General features: G+C 42.7%; 1 protein-coding gene and 1 long non-coding RNA gene across 17 annotated transcripts in view; one reads left to right on the forward strand and one right to left on the reverse strand.

The window, feature by feature from the left end:
* CCDC148 (coiled-coil domain containing 148) overlaps positions 1 to 20,525 on the reverse strand; it is a 44,696-nt gene that overhangs the window by 1,520 nt on the left and 22,651 nt on the right. For 14 of the 16 annotated variants that reach the window (XM_030278226.4, XM_030278220.4, XM_072931804.1 and 11 more), the window contains 5 exons: positions 18,686 to 18,892; positions 5,514 to 5,654; positions 4,195 to 4,313; positions 1,708 to 1,825; positions 27 to 167 (listed from right to left, as the gene is read on the reverse strand). In XM_030278226.4, the coding sequence (XP_030134086.4) occupies positions 27 to 167; positions 1,708 to 1,825; positions 4,195 to 4,313; positions 5,514 to 5,654; positions 18,686 to 18,892 (726 nt within the window). Of the gene's footprint in view, positions 1 to 26; positions 168 to 640; positions 1,826 to 4,194; positions 4,314 to 5,513; positions 5,655 to 18,685; positions 18,893 to 20,525 lie in introns of those variants that run through there. The other 2 variants (XR_012056883.1, XM_072931810.1) reach the window with 2 other exon arrangements.
* On the forward strand, positions 14,455 to 18,966 carry LOC140684513 (uncharacterized). The gene is made up of 2 exons (XR_012056885.1): positions 14,455 to 17,021; positions 18,698 to 18,966. It is a non-coding gene; the product is annotated as an uncharacterized lncRNA (long non-coding RNA).

Below are 20,525 nucleotides of genomic sequence, written 5' to 3' on the forward strand. Positions count from 1 at the left end.
TACACAGCACGATTACAGCCCATTACCTGCTCTTCGCTGTACGTGTGCAACCTGAACAGGGGCTGCTGCAGCTCAAACTCGTCACTGGTTCCAATGCCCATCCGAGCTTTTGATGCCACCGTGTCAGCCACTGCTCTGGCTGGATCTAATTTTGCAACAATGGCAACCTAAAGACACAGTGTGAAAGTAACAATTACTCTATGCAGAGCTAAGGCGAGAGCAGGTCATTATCGGGAGCACCCCGTTGAGAACACCATTATTCAGTGTCTTTGCAGTGACCCTGTAACAGCGACACAGGGTCCCAGCTGCAGAGGCAGCCTGGGCACAAGGACATGTGAGAGAAGCAACAGCACCCTGAGCTCTGCAACAGACACTGACATGAGCTCCAGTGTCCAACCCAGCAGCCTCAAAACTCTGCAATACCCACAATTCCTGGAACTCCAGACTTTCTTCTTTTTCTTTCAACAGGAACAAAGGTGTTCGGGGTGATAGTTCACAATTTTACAGAGTCACGGGCAGCAGCATTGAGTGATATGCCCCAAATAACACAACTCTGGTTTTTTTTTTTTCTGAAGTGCATCTGCTTTAACTGTGTAATTTCCTGTAGCTAGATCAATATCAAAGACTCCCAGACGCTGTATTGTGCCAGTTAATATTTTTTCATTGTTTACATTGTTTGTGTTAAAATATTCAGATACAGACTAATACTACTTTGGAAAAATACAGAAAGATGCATGAGCAAAATAGCTAAAGTCAGAAGCCCATATGAAGAATGGCTAAAACCAGAAAAAAAATACTGTAAATTGCATACAATAGTTTTTTCATCCATCTCTTTAATAAAATATCACCTTTGTATTTACAGGCTGCCAAAATCTACAGGCCAAATTACTTTAGTAAAGATCTTCCCCCCCTGCCCTTGCCATAAAAACATTGTACATACTTTATGAAGCAGGATTTCATTAGTGTGAAACAGAGAATAGATGTTGATCAGAGAAGTATGATGAAGTGGGTGTATCAACATCCCAGGCAAAGGCCCTTCTAGAAGCATTTTCTACTCTGGCAAGAGAATTGACTCAGTGGAAAGAGCTCAACAGATCATGACTACCAACCAGCCTCTTTGGAGAAAAAAACAAGGAGATTACATACAAAAATGTAACTTAAGACAAAATTACTCTTTCAAAAGTCAGCAGTCTAAAAAAAAAGAGCCCTAGCACTACTTTTACTATGACATTAGAAGCATTAGTAAGTATTTTATGGGTGTCTTTTTAAAAGTAATGTGCAAAAGTTTCAGAGACTCAAATATCTCTGAAGAAAAGTCACCCAAGGTGTACAAGTTTTCAGAATTTAAAAATAATAGAAATTACTCATAAATCTTGCCTTAGACTCAAGGCAGACTTAAGGTTATTAGAACAAACAAAATCCAGAAAAAAATCACAGAAGAAAAATCACATCTGACCTGGAAAAAACCCCTTCTCTATCTCCTCTCTGATATCAGCAGCTCCTACAGTACAATTTAATGTCATAATGTTCCTGTTGTCACAGCTACAAAGGACACAGGATTTATAACAGGAGGGAATTACTATTGGTCAGAGCTAAAGTGCCTTTTACCTTGTTCCTTTATTTGCTTTTGAGAGATTGTTCTTTTATCTTTGCCTGCCTGGCAGCGGGTGCCGGTGGCAGTGCGTGTGAACCCCAGGGCCAGCCCACCTGCTGCCGCAGCGCTTCCAGGCGCTTCTCCTTCTCCTCCTCCTGCCGGGCCTGGAGCAGGGCCAGCTCCTTCTTCTCCTGCAGCCGCTTCTCCAGCAAGGCTCGTCGGAACTGCACCCTGCGAGCACACGGACACGCCGGGCAGTGGCACCGCCACATTCCCCTGCTGCCAGCCAGTTCAGCTCCAAAGCTGCTCTGAGTCTCTCTAGACCTACCTGGTGAGGCCATGGTGGCTTATCAAAACACCTCAGAACGCAAAGGTGCTTTTTCATTTCAATGTGCTCTTCTTGTTGGAGTTCTTCGGTTTGGGCTTTTTGGGGAAGGGGAGTTTGGGGAGTTGTGCTTTTTGATTTGTTTCTCGGTGGGTTTTGGCTGGTCAGTTGTCCTTTTAAACAACTTGGCTAACCTTTCATATTCCATGTCTAGACCGCAGATTTTCTCTAGCATCCTTTATATAGCCCTGGTACTCTTTTTTCCTCCCCCAATTTCTTTGCCAAGAAGAAATGTTCTCTCACATCTGTGTATGGCAGAAGAAATCTTTCCTATAACCCTTTCCATTAAAAGAAACACCTCACTCCCAGTCTTGTCACTGGAAAAAGAAAAAAAAATTGAGACTTACACCCTTCTTTCAAAGGAAAAAGCTGGAGGTACACACCAGTAACTCCAGAACTTTACACACAGCACTACTGTGCTGCTCTAACTTTCACTGCAGGCATTTTTAGACTATTGTGCAGAGTCTGTTCCTTATGCAGCTATACATATTTGTTGAGATGTCACTGTTAGTCCTTCTACAGGAGCGGCCATGCATTAGCAAAGATGGAGTGTCATTGTCAGTAGGCAATGGCACCACTATGAAATCCACACTCAGGGAAGGCAGACACCTTGGAAATACATACTCAACTGCACATCACGTTCCTAAGGTGGAACGCCCTTCCAATGCTTTTTTAGACTTGGCTTCAATGTTTACTCAAGCTTTGGTTTCACCCTGTCCACATCTAAATAAAGTTCTTCATTCTCTTTCACTCTATTACACTTGGCAACATTTTAGCTACTATTTCTTCTACATAAAGTTAATTTTATCGAAAACCTCAAAATCAAAGTATCTTAATACTTAATTTTGCTTTCAAGCACCATAGTAAGTAAAATTTTAACAAATCATTAGCTGATAAATGAGCATAACTGATTAGTTTCTGTAAAGATACCTTTTGTAGCATTGCAGGTACACATTTTTGTAATTTTTGATAAGCATATTTTCATTAAAGCTCTGCTTTCAGACACTGTCTCAAAAATTTTCAATAGGAAATAATGAGCTATGTCTGGAGAGCCCAGGAGAGTTTCAGGGGGGTGTGTGAGAGCCCTGAGGTGGGATGAGGGAGGTGAGCCCACACAGAGCTGCTCTGAAGGCATGGGGAAGCTGCAGCGCCCACACCTCGGCCCTGGAGAGCAGAATCTCATAGCAAAAACAGAACCAGAACTCTCTGCTTTCCTTTTCAAATGTGGCCAGCCCAGACCTTTTATGACAACACACCAGTAATCAGAGCTCTTGCTCAGACAGTTTTAGTCTCCGTTCTCAGCCTGAAGGAGTTTAAATCTGCAGTTTCATGTGTTCCTTCTCCTAGGAGCTAAAACCTGCAGGCATGTCTAAGGAAAGGCAGAGGTATATTTGTAGCATAAGGATGTAGACATTTAAATTAAGTTGTCAGAAAGGTGTCCTAAGAAAGTAATACTCAAGTAGTGTTTCCGACAGAATCCTTACAACCAACTTTAATATTCTAATGCCAATGGCATTTTAATCCTATTTTTATTGCACTTTTGGTCCACACAAATTGGTGGCTTCCTCTATGTAAAAAGAGTCAGCCTGTGCTTTGAGAGCAGTTATAACCAGACTACACACAGGGGTTTTATGTTCCTCTCACACAGGGATTCCTCTATGAAATCCAGTATTTCTTCAACAGACTATGAAAGGTCATCTTATGCAACAAAGACTTGGCAATCAAACCTGAGCAGGCTTAAGTCCTAAATCGCATCAAACAGGTGAAAAGCATCTACAACTAGATGAGCAATTTAGGACTCTAAGATAACAATAAATATCTTTTAATCTGTTAAATGCTGAATGTATTCCTTGCACTTGTCCCTCAAACAAACCAAACCTGATTATGAATCAGTATGCAAAGTGAAAGTCTTTTTTATAAAAAGACCTATAGAAGGTCTTATAACTCAGCTACATTTTATGACATTTAGTGTTTACAATGGTCTGAAATTTTGATGGATGTTAATTAATTAATTCAAACTGAAATAAATTGCAACTAGGATACGATCACCCAGATTGTAACCTTACTATATGGCTTGAAGCATTTGCTGAACAGGAAGGAAAAAAATATACTAATCCTCAATTTATTCTAAAAAAGAAAGTCAGGAGATCAAAGCAAATTAGATTATAAGAAGATCCTATTGATACTAAAGGTATTCACATTTAATTTATTTTACCTTTCTTTGTCTTTGGCTACTTGTTCAGCCATTAATTTTCTCAATTCCTCCAGTTGTTGTAGATCTCTCTCCTCCTGTTCTAGCCACTTGAGCTCTTTCTCAGCCCAGTATTTTTTCAGCTAGAGTTTGACCAAATACAGCAAACAAATTAACACTCATTCCAAAGGCCAGACAGTGAGAACAAACACATTAAGTTAGAGATTCCAACTTCAATCCTTTTAGAATAAAATTTCTATTTAGAGCACTAAAAGGTAGCAGAATATTTACTAGGAGAGAAAGAGGGTGTGGAGCCCCCACAACAAAAGTAGTAAAATCAGACTGTGACCACTAATTTGAATATATTTTTCTACCACAATTTGAAGACTACCACTTCCATTCTGCTTGCATTCCCCAGAAAAGCAGCTGTAGTATAAGGTTATCAGCCCTTTTAAGGATCTAGGATGTATAATACTCCAATGAAACATATGACTGCTGACCCCAAACAGCTGCTTTTCCATCTGTGCATAGGCAGAGGGCTGCTCTATGTAGATATTACACACAGCAAGAGAAAAGTTTGCACAACCAGATTATTTACAGATAAAATTAATATTGGTGGTGGTTGGGTCAGCACTGGCTCTAAACCTCTTCCTTCCCTGTGGTTTCAGAGCCACCTGCCGCTACAAACGCCGTGTGTGCAAAGGCAAATACACAGAAGGAGCTGGAACAAAAAGAGAAGCAGCAGCAAACCCTCACTAAATGTCCCTCTCTGTGCCACTGGACTCAGAGGTAAAGTCTCAGTGAAACAACCACACGCATTTCTGCTTTCTAAAGCATTACGTTCACTACAGTGCATTTCTGAGCATCTGTTAAGTTGCATCCAAGGCATTTCCCAAGGAGTCAGCACACAAGCCCTGGGAACACTGTTCCCTCAGGGGTGCCCCTGCAGCTGTGCTGCACTGCAGGCACTGTGCTGCCAGGCTCCCCTGCTGCATTGCAGCACACAGCTGCAGCACTGGCAGCTTCCCGAGGCTGCCATGCTGCTCAAAGCACAGCCCTGTGCAGTCAGACCCTGCCATGCATCTGTGCTTGTTTTGTGACAGACACAGTCACTTGCTGAGGCTTTTTTCCCTAAGAAATGCAATAGAGTAACGTAACTGGTGTGTCAGCTCAGGCAGCTTTAGAGCTGAAATGGACAGGAGAAAGACCTAACTAACCATTTGCCCATCTCTAAATCAATACATATTACTTTACAAGAATACGTATGCTACAAGATCAGCTATAGATTTTAGAAGCAATGGCACACATTAATATATGCAAAAATGTATAAAGGTTTCTCATACTTTCTCTTTATCCTGAGCTCTACGAATGGCTTCCTGTTCTCTCTGTAGCCTTTCTCTCTCATTTTCCTTTTCTTTTCTTCTGGCAGCTACAGCAGCTTCTAGTTTAGCAGCTTCTTCCTGCTGTGCTTTCCACTGTAGAACCTGGAAGAAGCAGTTGAAGAGACAGTCCTGCAGCAGACTGTGTAACACTGATCCTGCCAAGCTGAGACTGGGAAGGAAACTCATGTAATCTGCTTACAAAGTAAATTTGATAATCTTATCAACAACACAACCATTTAGCAAGCACCACCTTGCTGCATGTTCATGTGCAGTTCCCAACTGATAGCATAATATGCAATAAAATCACACATGAAGTGGTTTGAGGCAAAATTGCTAAAACCTTCTCAGTAATTCACATCTCCCTTCAGCACTTAGGACCTATGAATGAATGGAGACCAAGAGTCACAGAGCAGAGTGCATTTGCAGCCTTTGGCACAGGCACTCCTGTAACAGCACCTTGCTCACACCCAGGGCTCACTCCAGTGACAGGGACTTCAGCTCTGTCAGCACAGCTGGTGCAGCCCAGCCTGGCACCCCTGCTCAGAGCCCGTGGGGTCCTGCACGCCCCACACCCACTCCTCTGTGGGAAGAGAGGCAGTGCTGCCCGGCACAGCAGGATGGGGCTACGCTCCCTGCACCCCTTGCTGCAGGGCCTGCCACGCTTCCTAACAAAACTTCCCGGGGCGGCATGGACCACCCAGCCCAGCATGCCAAAAATCCATTCCTGACACGATCCTGACTGTGCTGGTTAAACGACACAGCTTGTCCCCACACCTGGCCACAGGCAGGGACTCACCTGCAGTGCCCCAGCCGGTGTGGCCCACAAGCACTTGTGTGCTCATGTTTCACACTGCTTTCTACAGGATCAATGATATCTCCTTTTTGTTGGCTTGCCAGCTCTTTTTGTAATGGATTTGTCAAACACTAACAGAACTCTGCCTTCCTCTAATGAACAAGCATTGCAGCCATTTTTCAGCTGGATTTCTACACTACAGCACTTTAAAACAAAGATATGAAAATGCTTATAATTTTCCCACCTTAAGTGCATTTCACTGGCTGTGTGTAGATTATTAATTCTTCTGGTTTGTGCTTATAAAAGATGTCCTGTTTAGAAATTCAGCACTCCCCATGGTCCAAGGTTCTCAGAGAGCTTCATCCCTGAATGATGCCATGCTTACCCTGCTTCTTACTACAATAATTATATTTTTTTCTTTGCAATACACTGAACAATACTGTGACTTCTCATGGAGTGCAGGCAAAGTGATAACATGAAAATAACCTGAAAACACAGAGGGTGAAAAGAGGACAGAGCCAGGCTCTTCCAGAGGTGCCCAGTGATGGGGGGGAAAAACAACAGGCACAGATTGAAACACCTGAAAGTCCAATGCATTCATCACTTCCCTGCTGAGAGGCTGGATGAGTGCTAGAACATGCTGAGCAGGGCTGTTTAAACCTGGATTCCACACAGTCACCAGCTGTACCTGACCTGCTTGGGTGGGAGAGACCTCGGGGTCTGGAGAGGTCCCTTCAGCCGCAGCTGCAACACCCGAATCAAGCTTCCCACACACTTGAAACTTGTGACACCAGGGCTGTCGAAATTAAAATTTTCATGTAGCAATTTTGGCAGCAGCCTGCTCATGCAGTTTAGTGGTTTAGGAATTGAAAATAAAATACTAAATTGTTTCAGTTACCCTTCACTTGCCACCCTAATGAACTAAAAAAAATTCTTTGAAAATGAGCCAGAAGAACATGCAATCCTTTCTACCTTGCTTTTGAAACAGACTGAAGCAAAACCATATATAGAAAGATTTAAAATCTAACAACAAGCAAGCAGTGAATGAAATCTGCAAAAAGCATACTCAGATTGGAGCTGAGATAAGCCACAGGAGCATTTGAAGGAGCTTTAAACTTCTGTAATAACATCACAGATTTTCTCAACTGATATGAGGTAACAGTCAGATTATGTAACAAAAAAAAATTGCTTTTTGTAAGCCTGGATTTCCCTACATCCTGCTTCCCACTCCTTTCAAATGCTCTCCAATACTGAGGTCAGTGCCAGCGGGTGCAGTTCATGATGCAGCTTTAGTTCCCTCCATGTCTGAGAACTCTCCTGATCCTCTAGTAGTCTTTGGATATTCGTTTATGCATCAACCAGGGACTTGTTTGGTTGTTTGATTGCAGCCATTAATAAACTGGTCTCAACAAAAGCTGCATTTCCCTGATGCTTCAGGGGAACCAGTGCCTGGAAATGCCCATGGAGAACAGAGAGGGCCCTGCAGGGAGTCTGGGACGATGGCAACTGACTGAGGGAAGCAAAGCACACTGAAGCAGTGAGCAGACACAGACACTAATCTGTCCTGAAATCATCTCAAGCCTCCCTATTAACCCATTTCATTAGCAGCAGTTTGCATGGTGTGTGTGACACCCCACCCCTGTGCCACCATCACCTTCTGGTGTTGTTTCCAAACAGTTCTTTCCTCACAGCCCTTTGATCCAAGTCAGAAATCAGTATTGGGGCACAATCTAGGTTTCTGATAGGTTATGTACAAACAAATGAGCATAACCAAGCATCAAATTCAGAACTTCACTAAGCTGACAAAGCATTAATCACACAGTAGTGTTCCCCAGACAGAAGTGATAGGCCAGTAACTCAGTGTGTATCTCCACTCCTACAATGCTCCCTACTCTGCCCTAAATCACTACTAACACATACATTTACTCAGGGGGCAGAACACACTTTCCATTTTTTATATTTCAATACTGAATCTACTTTTTTGGTTTTTAGTTAGGATTTTAAATGTATGAGCCCAAGACCAATTAGAAAAATGGGTAACAAGGATGCCAGAGGAGAGTTTCACTGTACCATACTTGTTTACAATACTCAGTTATTATTTTCTGTATTCAGCACATGAAATTAGTTTAGATTATCCCTGCTCCATCCCATGTTTGTCTAATCCTCTCCCTTTTCATTAGGGCAAAAGAAGAATGATTCCCTTAAAAAAAAAATTATAATTGTGACAAAAAAGGACATAATTGAAACAAACACCCCACACACACACAAAAGCCCCCAACAAAACAAAACAAAAGGGACATTAGTAAAATCCAGAAAATCAGTGCATGCAAAATATGATATGTGACTCTGATTCTGTAGGCTGGCCTTAATGACGTGGCTTTTCCTAGAAGAAGAATTGAAATCATATAGGATAAAATGTTCTTAGCAGAGCAGAGGTAGAGTGAAGTGTAAGAAGCAACAAAAATTCTACATTAACCACGTGATTCAAATACCATATATTTCAATTTTAAACCACATTTGAACATTAAAATCCTCTGTGCTCAAGAGCAGTTCCAGTCTCACAGCCCCAGATCACTTTGTGTGCCAGGAAGGGGAATCCACATCTTCAAGAGGTGGCAAGAGAGGTTCCCAAAGCAGTGCTGTCCACGTGGCAACAGATTAAAAATGAGGACCTGGACTCTGGCTCGTGGTGAGCCAGGACAGAGCGAAGCCTGAGCTGCATTTCCTGCTCTGGGCAGTCCCACCCTGGCACTGCTGTGGAACAGCACCAGGCTGGGCAAGCTCTGCAGGGAGCATCTCCTGCTTCTGCTGCTCCAAAGGGACCACCCGGTGCTGAATTGCCAGAGTTCCTACACCTGAAGTGTGCCAAGAAAGCCTGCTGCATTCATCGGGATTTCATCTCCAGAGGCAGGATCATGCAGGCCTGGAGAACAAAAAACCTCCCAAACAATAATTCTGCTTTACTGCAGCAACAATCCGGGACCACAGACTGCACAAAAAAAATTAACATGTTCTTGATTGCGTTCTTCCACTCCTATGAGCTCAAAATCAGAAGGGTATATTCTACTGTGTCAACAGTAAATATTTTATTTAAATATTAAAAAAATCCTGGGAGTTAAACTAATATTGAAAATACACTGAAACCTGGCTTTCCCATTGCCTGTTCCACAAAACAGTTTTCATTTTAGCAGTACAAGCACTGCCAACATTAGGTTCTGAAAGTTTTTAATTACAAATGGTATTTTAAGTACATTTCACAGTTCATGTATTATTAGAGGAGTTTTTGCCAAGTGAATTATTAAATTGCTGTGCTGAACAGAATGCATACACACCTTTTTTCAGTTCATTATTTCAATATTGCATATTACACTAATGTAAAGTGCACTACAAACTAATTAAAGTAATAAATTAGTTCTTTCACTGTAACATCTGAATAGCAATAATGTATTTACCATTCACCTAATGTTACAGATACAACTCTTTTAAAGACAAAATGATGCACAATACCACAGCACCATGTGAGGTTTTATCTTCAAGCAGAAATTACTTTTTATAACCAGACCTTGAAGCAGCCTGTGGTGACACAAGAGGTGGCATCAAGCTTCTCAGCTGGTATACAGGAGCACAGGGCAGCTGGCTGCAGTCAGGAGGCAAAGGTTGAGCAGGGGCAACCTCAGCTTTGGAAATTGAGGAAAATGTACACAAGAACGAAAAGGATGTAAAATCCTGGGAGGAATGGTGTCAGAAATGACTACCCAGAGCTCAGAGCACTCTGTGCCACACAGACATACTAAGCTTGTAGAACCCAAGTTCTGAGCAAAAGTTCCCAATAACTGTGTGATAAAGCCAGTACTGTTTGTCATAACTGAAGGCATAAAAGGAAAATCCTCTGAGATCCCACTCTGATGTTTTCTAGCTCACTTTTTCAACCATATAAAATGACACAATCTAAATACTCTTCTAGTATCTCGTAGAGTTTTATTAATCTTTGAATCACTTCTGCTCATCTTTCCTTAATTATACTATGGTTTGCCATTTTCGTTTTCTTCTTCAAATTGCCCACAGTTGATTCTAGGAATCCCTGGGAAAAAAATGTAGGGGGTCACTTCAAGAAAAATAACTTCACAAGTGAAGATTCTATATGGTAGGAAAAAAAAACACAAAGAAGAATCACAAAATTTGGCTAGCCATGGAAGCCCATGGCAGAACAGAGGCAGCCTATTCATGGTGGGATCACAGGAACACAACAGCCGCAGGTCAGGGCTGCATGGTCACAAACAGCAAATGGGATTATGAAACAACTAGAGATTCAAATACTTTTTAAAGGAATTCAGTATTTTAAAAGTCCCATGCATAAAAAAAGAAAACACACAATGTGTCTCCCCACATTTGTGCCACAGTTCCCACAGGCTGCTGTACAAAGCGGGTGGGAGATCCCAGTGAGCCAGAGGCACAGAGCACCATTCCATGCTTCCCAGTTTGCCTGAGCTCATGCGAGGCTGTGCACACCACGTGCACCAAAAACCAGTCCAAGTACCAAGAACATTGCTATTGTTGGTATTGGGTGGCGAAGCTCCATGTCGGGCTACTGAAGGTGCCCTCGGACCACGGGACAAGTCCAGAGCCCGAGCAGCCACTGAGAAGCAGGAAATGAGCTCTGGAAAGGATGAGCAGTGTGCTGTACAAGACCAGCATCAGCTGCCTTCCACAGCACTGCTCAGTCATCTCAGACTCTCCCACAGCTGCTCACACTGTGCTCAGGAGAGAGAAAACTGGGAGCCAGGACAGTCCAAAAGCACCCAGAGATGTGCATGTTCAGGTAACCACAGTGATTCACTGCCCAAACCAGCTCCAGCCCGCTCCTGTCCTTCCCAGCCTCCATGCATCATCACCATCTCCGCTGCTCAGGGTCTTGCTGAATATAGAACTGAGAGTTATCTCATTTATGGCAAGTCAGAGATACCTCTTGGTTCTTCCAGATGGAAGCCACAAGGCACAGAGAGGGGAAAATGCCTCTCAATTGCAAATTTGGATTTAAACCACGTCAACTATGACATTTTTCCTTCACATTTTTAAAATAAGGGCTGCAGCCAGAGAATAAGTTGGTGACTGAAGGAATTCTGTTTCTAGAGAAAAGGCCATTTTAGAGCTATGCCTTTCTAGTGTGTTCTAAAAAAGAGAAAAAAGCAAAGCAGATGTAAAAGGTGATTAAGTCATAAGAAGTTACATGCTGAAGAAATAGCAGGATTGCAACATCAGCCCTTCAGTAAAGATATTGCTCTCAGTCCAGCTCCTAATGGGCACATCATCAACAAGGACGATGATTTTGTTTGGATTTGGCAAACCTTTTATTTCCCTACACAAGGTCATTGCTTTCTATCTCCTCTGGAACTGGTCAAACTGAGATCACTACAAGATTAACATGGAAAACTCATTAAAAGGTGACTTTCAATGCCAGCAGTGCAGCCTCTTTACTTGCAAAGTAGCTCAGCCATTCTTACTTCAGATAGAAACAGCACATGCTGATCTGAGTCTCTTGCCTGAGTAACTCCCTGCCATTCTGACGTGCACAAGAAATATTTTTAAGAAAATGGGAGGGAAACGTAGAAGAAAAAAAAAGTTAAAGACCCAGTCTCCCATAGAAAAGTAAGAATTAAGTCAATTTCTATGAAGAGTAATAGAAGTTAAACACATAAACCCCACTTGGGTTAATGGGATAATAAATCACTTGGATTTAAATATTTTACAAATTAAACAGGACTATAGAAGTTACAAAACAAACAATTTTTTTAAAGTCACTAACTGTATGGAAATGTCAATCCAACAACTACTAAAAAGTAGCATACTTCTTTTCCAAAAAAGTGGTTTTTTTCAAACGTACTTGCATTCACCCACAACTTCTCAATACAAACTCTAGTTCACCTGCTCAAACTGTTCGCTGTGTGCCAGGACTAGGGAGAGGGTAAGGGATAAATGCTGTAGCCATGGCCATCTGCAGGACAGAGCTGCTGCAGGACCTGGCCAGCTCTGCTGGGCTCCAGCACTGGACAAAGGCGGGATTTGGGCTGTGCCAGCCCTGCTGGCAGCAGATGCCAAGCGCAGGAGCCCCAGCAGCTGTGCACACGCAGCCCCCCAGCACTGGGGAGGGTCTGTGCTGCACACGGGGCACCCCACTCATTTCACAGTCCAGGGAGGACCTGCTCACCAAGAAGTCACAAGCAAACAGAGCCCCAACAAAGCTGACATTGCCAAGGAAACTGGGATGTATGGGAGACCCGCTGCTGATGTGTAATTGTAGTAACTGATAATAATAAAAAAAGACTTGCACTATTCAAAGCCACCACACACTGATATATAAAATATTAACAGCGTTATTTCTGGTAATACAATAAGAATAGGAAGTGTAATGTGTGTATTCCTAAAAGGAAAGCTAATGAGATGGGTGCCACAGGGTGTGAATACTAGAGCTTATAAAAGGGGAAAAAATTAAAGTGTATATTAAGAACAGTTCCCTGGAGTCTGAAATATTATGGGGCAGGGAGAGTTCATCCAAACAATATGAAAAAGCCATCACTTTTTAGATTTAGAGAGTGCTTTTTTATAAGCATGGTACATATAACTTTTCTTTTCTCAGGTGTCAGTAACCTCCTGAACCACCACAAAGGTTTTAAAAAGCAAATATGTCAGGGACTGCAGAAGGAGGTGGGAGAAGTACAGATTTGCACAGGGGCTCCATATCATGTATCCCCATCAAGCAGCAACAGCCAGCAGAGCCACTGCTGTCCACGTTCTGTTCAGATGCTGATGGCAGAGGCCCAGAGATGTGCTGCTGTCTGTGCTGCTGTGGCTCCATGCTCTGAGCCCTGGGATCCGTTACACTCGCAGCATTCAAACCCCGCGCACAGCCCGAGCAGTAACCACAAACGCCAGCTGCCCATGGAGGGGCTGTCTCCAACAGCTGCTCAGCAGAGAAGGCTGCTCCCCCTCCCTGGGAACCCAGCCCAGCTCTCCTGTCCTGGCAGAGAACTTGTCTGTGTTTCAGACAGAGTCCTGACAGTCAGAGGTGAAGCTCTGACATCAGCAGGTACAGACACCCACGCGTCAACAAACTCGTGTGCTATTAACAGGTGGTGGTCTGAAGTCTCCAGTAACTTTCAGCTCTGAAAATCTGCCCCTTTCTCTCTAAACTGGGGATTCCTCAACCCTGAAAACTTCTGAACAGCACCTGGAATCACATCCCGACTCCACAGGGCCTTGAATGACAAACAATAAATGCTAAAAGCTAGCCATTTCTGCATCTGACTGGCCTACACAAAACCTACAAGAAGAATTAGAGTAGCATTAGAGCATCTGGAAATAGGATAAGAAATAATAGATTTAAAAATTTGCAAATCTCAGAAGATAATCTCATTCTGGCTGTGGTTAGAAAAACAATGGAAGTTCACATCCCTAATAGATTTTTGATGGGTACTCTTGAGCATCTTGTGCTCCACAGGCTACCTCTAAGAGGTTAAAAAAATAAATACCAGAAAAGTGGTTAAAAGTAACTGTCTTGATCATTAACAGAATATTGTCTTCAGTTATATAAGTGTTTAAATCTGAAAAAGGGATATGAAAGAAAAGCACTTGAGCACAGCCCCCAATCATGACCTGAGGAGGAACAACATGTACCAATTTCAGTGAGGGCTGGGATCAGCACTGGTAAAACTTGGGATCCAGAACAGGAGCAGTGCCAGTTCCCTGGGGCTGACAGCATGTCACATCAGCTTCGCTCAAGGCAGTGTGTGAACAGTTTATTTCTCACAGTTTGTCCTTGTAGTTCCTCTCTTTCCTCATCCAGCATTATTGGGAACATCTTTCTGTTCTTGACAATGGGAATGTCAACATTTTATTAACATGTGTAAATATTATGTAGGCTTAAATATTCACACATGCATAACCTGAAATAGGCTGCATTTCTATTTACAACTACTTATCTAATTGCTTCTTTTAGATTCAGAATTCTCTCTTCTAGACCCATCTGCCATCATATGGATGAGAGCTCCTTTGATCCTTTACAACTGCAAAATTTTGGTGCAGCTTTGCTTGCCTGAGGTGCCACTTTCTAAGAAAAGAAGCAGGAGCTATCTGCTTGTCTAGTTATCCATCCTCAAGCAAGTTTAGGTGTCACTAGACAATTTCAGCTAGATTTGAGAGAGAAGTGCTTGTCTCAGACATACTCCAGACCTCACCAGCAGACAGGTAGCTGAGCAGGTCACATCTCAGACTGAGCCCCTGCGTGATCCTCTGAGTAGCTGAGGTTCTGGGGTGCTGTGGGTTGTTTCAATGGATCTCAGAGCACTCAAATCAGCCCCTGGTCTCCTCCCATGCAGTACCCTGCAGTCCCTGTTCCCAAAAGCTGCAATTTAAGCTCAGTGGATCAGGCCCAAAGCTGTAAGCGTGTCCTTGGAGGAATCCAAAGGAACACACTCGGTGCTTTGGCCAACTGCCCTCGGCAGCTTCCCAGGAGCACAGGGCTCTGTGGGCACCCAGTCCTGCCCAGGGCAGCTAGACAAACTTCAGAAACACAGTGGGAGGAGATTTCAACAGCAGATAGATCAGAAATAACAACACCATGTGATGGAACACAGGTACAGGAAAACAGGGGGGGAAAGACTGGTGGAAGGGCAAGCAAGGCAAATGTGCAGAGACAACCTCTGCAAGTGCTTCCCACGTACCAGGCATGAGCTTTGTCTGACCCAAAACACAAAATACGTCAGTGCTGTGCTGACCTAGGTCTATTAAATCCAGGTTTATTAGGTCTGTATTGAAAACTTGTTACTGAGTCAGAGTTGGCTCATCTCTGATGAATGTTAGAGTCTTACACTCTTGCTTGCATACATTTTGGAGAAATACTGTAGCATCTACAGCTCTTCAGATCACCACAAACATGAGTGGCTACATTTAAAATTTAGGTTATTACAACTTCCTTGTATCTTTTATGTCCAACAAATGAATAGGTCAACTCGGTGGTGAATAGACAACACTTCTGAAAAATAAAACAATTATTTTAAGTAGCTTACTATTCAAATATTTATCCTTTCAAAAAGTTTCCTTCAAAATGATGAGATTATGGTCAAAGCACTGGATCTGATACCTCTGTGGCTAATTTTTAACATTCAGTTATGATACTTCAATGTTGATCTCCTCTGATAGTCACAGCATTTAAACCAGTGACTTGAATAGGGAAATTTTTTTTCCTAAGTTTACCGTCACGTCCTTTCTTACAATACAGGAAAGGAGAAGGAAAGCAGTATAAAGCAAGATGCTTTATACAATTTACAATACCCCTGTTAATTCTGCCTAGTGCTTTTTTTTTTTTTTTTTTTTTTTTAATTAATTTATCTTAGTTTCTGCCAGGATAAGAAATGCAAGAGCTGCACTCCCAAAATTCACAATGAGTTGTAAGAGATTTTAGCATTGGAGTGGCGATTACTCCTGAAGCACAGAATGAGGGAGAGAAGAGATTTAAAGGCAAGCAGACACAGAGCTTTGTGCTGAGGAAGAAAAAGCACCCCCTAAGCAGCACACACAGGGATCCACCCGCCCTAATGCCTGCTGCTGTAGGTCTTTCCTCAAGTGTTCTTTTAAAGGAATTTTCATTGAAGATGGAAAGTACCTGATTACAAATATTTTAAGATAGATTCAATAGAAAAATAATGTTTGGAATGCACGCAGACACCTCAACTGAATTTGTGATGTAGTACAGCAAGTACTTCAAACCCCAGCTGTGAGGCAGCACCTCCTCATCCTCTGAAAAGATCACTCCTCACTGCGTGCCTTACCTGCCTTGAAACGTGGAAAAATTTGCTTCTCTGTGTTGTTTAGAAAAAGGAATTTTACAGAGATATAATTTGTTTTACACAGTGTCTGCTCCAGAACCCTGGGGGGATCAGATTCCCACAGCTCAAAGCACACCAGATCTCAGTGACTCTTGGTTACTCAAAGTGTGAGCCCTCACTGTTTGTTTTGTTTGCTTTCCCACGGCAAACAGGGATGTTAAAGACATGTACCAGGCACATTTACTCTTTAAGAATGTACAGTGCAACCTCCTCAGCATTATCCATTTCACATTTTATTTCCTTCTGATAGCTACCATACGGTCCTTGTGATTTATTTCACCTGAGCTTCTTCAGTCATTCCAAAGTTCCTCCTTAGGGACTCTGATTCTTGTTAAGGACACACATTGATCTTCCATAAGATGGAACATGGAATTAAAATTTGAAGGTCCTTTCCCCAAGTAAAAACTGCTATAAATATGAATTTAACTTCTCTGCTGCTTTACCTTTTAATTATCCCTCCCTGTCAGTCACAAAGCCTAGAGTCTCACCAATGGCATAGGTGCTTCTAGTGCATTTGAAACAGCTTTAAATCATGTATTCCTTAGTCAGTCTGCTGCCCCTTTGGTTTGTTGTTGTCAGATGAAGAGAACTGTATAAAAGCTGGGTGATACCACATGGTTATTACAGTAACTAAACCAGGGCACAAGCTGTCAGATATTACATCTCTTTCCTTTAACAGATGGGGTCAACATAAAAGCTGTGGCTCTCTGAAACCTGCTGCTGTAACGAAGGACATCTCTGTCCCTCTCAGTCAGATACAACCTCCTCAGGAGCATACCCAGGGTTTACTTACAGGTAAATCATTATAGCAACTACACTGCCCCTCTGGAAGGGGCGACAAGTAAGATTTCCTGATGCGAAACTTCCTGAAATGCAAAATGTTAAGTCAATCAATGGCCAAAAAGAAAAGCTGGAAGAACAGCCCTAAGCCCGGATTTCCAGTTCCACACTTTTTCCCTCAGAGAGAGACTCACTTTTTACCCATCTTATGGATCTCTCTCAGGATGGGTTTTACCTGTGTGAATTGGTACTGGACTGAGTTCACTTTTACCTGCCAGCAGCTGCTTGCTGTGTCCAACACTATGTAGTTGTAAAGTTCAGAAGTGTAGAAATACAAGTCACAAGTTTTCAAATGCATATCCCCATCAAACCAAAACAGAGCCCATGGATACACTGAGAATCATTTCTCTGAAAATGAGTGAGCTCTGTGCCCAAGCTCAGCTTCCGCCCTCCAGCCCTTTCAGCTGATCAAAACAAGGTCACAATGATATCCTCCTTTAATGAAAGAAATGTTCCTTTTTCGTTCCTCTTTTCTGGGGAACAGGTGAGTTGGTTTTGTTCAAACATTCAACATTTTAACCAAGATCCCTTTGAAGTCACCCTTGAAAAATGTAGGCCTAAGAGGTTTAAGTTTCAAACAGTTTCTGGAAACAGGAGGTCAGAATCCAAAAACCTTTCAGACAATGTTCAGTGCATCTGTGATAAAATCTTACATGGAGACAACAAAGTACTCCAAAACCAGCTTGTTACTTCATGTGTGGAAGAAAAGTATAAGAAACAAAGCAGGGAAAAGTGACTTAAATTCACAGTTCTGGAATAATTGGCCCTTCCATCTCTGGTTGTGCAGGTAAAAAACACACAGGCATTCCAGAAAGGAAGGCCTAGGTAAAAAATCACTAAACATCCCCTCAGCTCCAAAGAACCACTCCTTCCTGCCCCTGGCTCAAGGGAAGGCTGACACAGGAATCAGAGCAGGGTGCTCCCCACTTAGTCATGCCCAGACAGTTTCTAACCCTAAAGTGTTTAGATTTAAACCTTCCTACGCCAGACTGCTCCAGAACACAAGACAGAAAGGCTTTTGTGTTATTGCTAACTAAAAACTAGCATCAACATCAAAATCCTGCCTGACAGAACAGGTTTTACCATGCTTTCCTTCTTGTAGGAAACCTAAATCAAGTGTTTAGTATTTCACTGAAAAGTGAGGGCACAGCAGAGATAATATTGGTAAAGTGAGAATAACACATCATGCATGCTCTCAGATGTTCATTTCTGTGCAAGTCAAAAATCACAGAGAGCAGTTTAAACAAATCTTAACATGCCTCTCATGCCCAGAAATGGTATTCCTCCTACAAACACCTTAGGCATGAACATCACAACATCTTCCTCTTGTGTCCAGCCTCCTCCCACTTTACTCTATTCATTAACCAAAACCACACAGGTATTTTTATCTTTTTTCACCTCTTACCACAGTAAATCAGAATACTGTGAACCTTCTATAACAAGGCCAAACAAGTTATGGGATCCATTGTTTCAGGTCTTAAAGAGCATTCTTAAAAAACTAGAAGGACAGACAGATAGCCATTATTAATCTGAAAACAGATTAGTGCTAATGTAAAAATCTTCATTTTGAATGTATCTGTTAGATACAGATTTGGTGATGGATTTATAACCAGACATACCTTTGCTTTCAGATCAGCACAGATCTCCAGTTGCTTTTGCCTGGAATCAGCCAGCACCACTTCTTCCTCATGAGCAGCAGCAGCTTCAGCAGCAGTAGCCATGGCCCTGAGGACAAAGGCTTTCCTAACCTGAGCCCAGGTTAACAGCAAGACTCTGCGCCGATTCCTGATGGAGTGGTAATGATTCCAAGCCTTCTCATGAACAACCTGAAAGAGGAAGGCACTTCAGAAAGACTTAAAAACTATTTCTTAATAAAATTGAAATTCTACACACTTTTGGAGACCTGGCATGTAATTGATTTAGTTCTTGTATCACCAATATTGGTGCCAGGGGTGGTGCCAGGGATGTCACACTGGAGGGTGTCGGGCAGTGACACCCTCCACCACCACAGCATCCTCCTGGCGCACTGCTCTCTGTTCAGCTACACTTTTGCAATGGGAATAAATTAAATGCAACGGTCCCTCCCCGCCCTGAAGGACATAAGATTTAAGTAGGTACTTCAATATATCTCCAAAGATATTGAGCACACGTCCAGCAAGATGAGGCTTTTCCTAGCAAATTCTGATCTGCAGAGAAACAGGACACCAATAACAGCAATTGTACAAAAGCAGTACAGGGGGGAATCCTCTTCACTTCTTTCCTACCAGGAAATTTGGAAACAAAATCTTAGTTTGCCAAGCATCACAGTGCCACCACCAGTGTCACCACCTAGCAAAAATGGGGAGTGTTTAATCCAAAACCCACTTGCTTTGGCCTAATTCAGTGAGGTTCAAAAGGATATTCAAGGTTCAAGACCTTGATGGAAGCAGTATCAAGTAAGGCTGCGTAGAATGAGGCAGTAGAGTCTTGAACCTGTGTTATATCCCCAAAATATATAGGATGAATGAGATTCTAGAGATGGCTGGCTGCTCTCAGGTGTCAAGGGGACCATTCCAGATGCTAATTCCAGGCCTCTGGCAGGCAGCAGGAATGCTGACTCACCTGGTGCCTGGCTCAGAGATATTCCTATCAGCTCCTGGCTGAAGCTGCACGTCGAGCTTCCCCACGGCCAAACCATAGCACTCAGCCTCAGCAGCTGCCACTGCCAGGGCTGCTGCCCCAGACTCTCAGGCTCCTGAAGCCAAGACACTCCTGAGCAAGGCAGCAGCTGGAGTTTGCTCCTCCCAACACAGAGCTCTCCAAGGATCCGCTCTGGGATCAGACCCTGAGTGCCTGACCTGACCCCTGAGCACTCTGCACCAGGGGCAAGGAGGTGAGGAAGGCTCTAGGCTGCTGTTCCAGTGTGACACAAACACATTCTAAGAACAGATTCTTGGCAGTGTTTTAACATTTCCATAGTCATCATGCTAATACATATACCAAGACACATCCGCTTGGTGGAATTAGGATTTTTAAATTGAGTGGTTTTAAATTTTAAATGAACCTTCCAAGGTGTAAGGAGACCCAGTAATAGTGGCTATGCTTAAAACACACCTGCATTGTCCAAAGCACATGGCTTCTCAGCCTTATTCAGTCCAGGGCAAAATTTCTGAAATCCACAAGGACTTTATTTTTAGTGAAACTCTGGATAATTAGCAGTATCACTTCACTGTCATTCCTTTGCACTAGACACTCCTCAAACACAGGGAAGTAGGTGGTCTAAAAATACAGACAGATAAGAAAAGCCTCCTACTTTGCTTATGACATCCTGAAGTGTTCTGGCCTTGAAATGGGTTTCTCAATTAGCTGCTATGTGCTTATTCACTGTGGAGTGCAAGAGGAATCAGCAATCAATTTGAAAGCATTATGTATATAAAAATAGCCTCTCCCTTAGAGTGAGAGATTACTTTTTACTCTTCG

Source organism: Taeniopygia guttata, chromosome 7, assembly GCF_048771995.1.
Source record: "Taeniopygia guttata chromosome 7, bTaeGut7.mat, whole genome shotgun sequence".
Lineage (NCBI taxonomy): Eukaryota > Metazoa > Chordata > Aves > Passeriformes > Estrildidae > Taeniopygia > Taeniopygia guttata.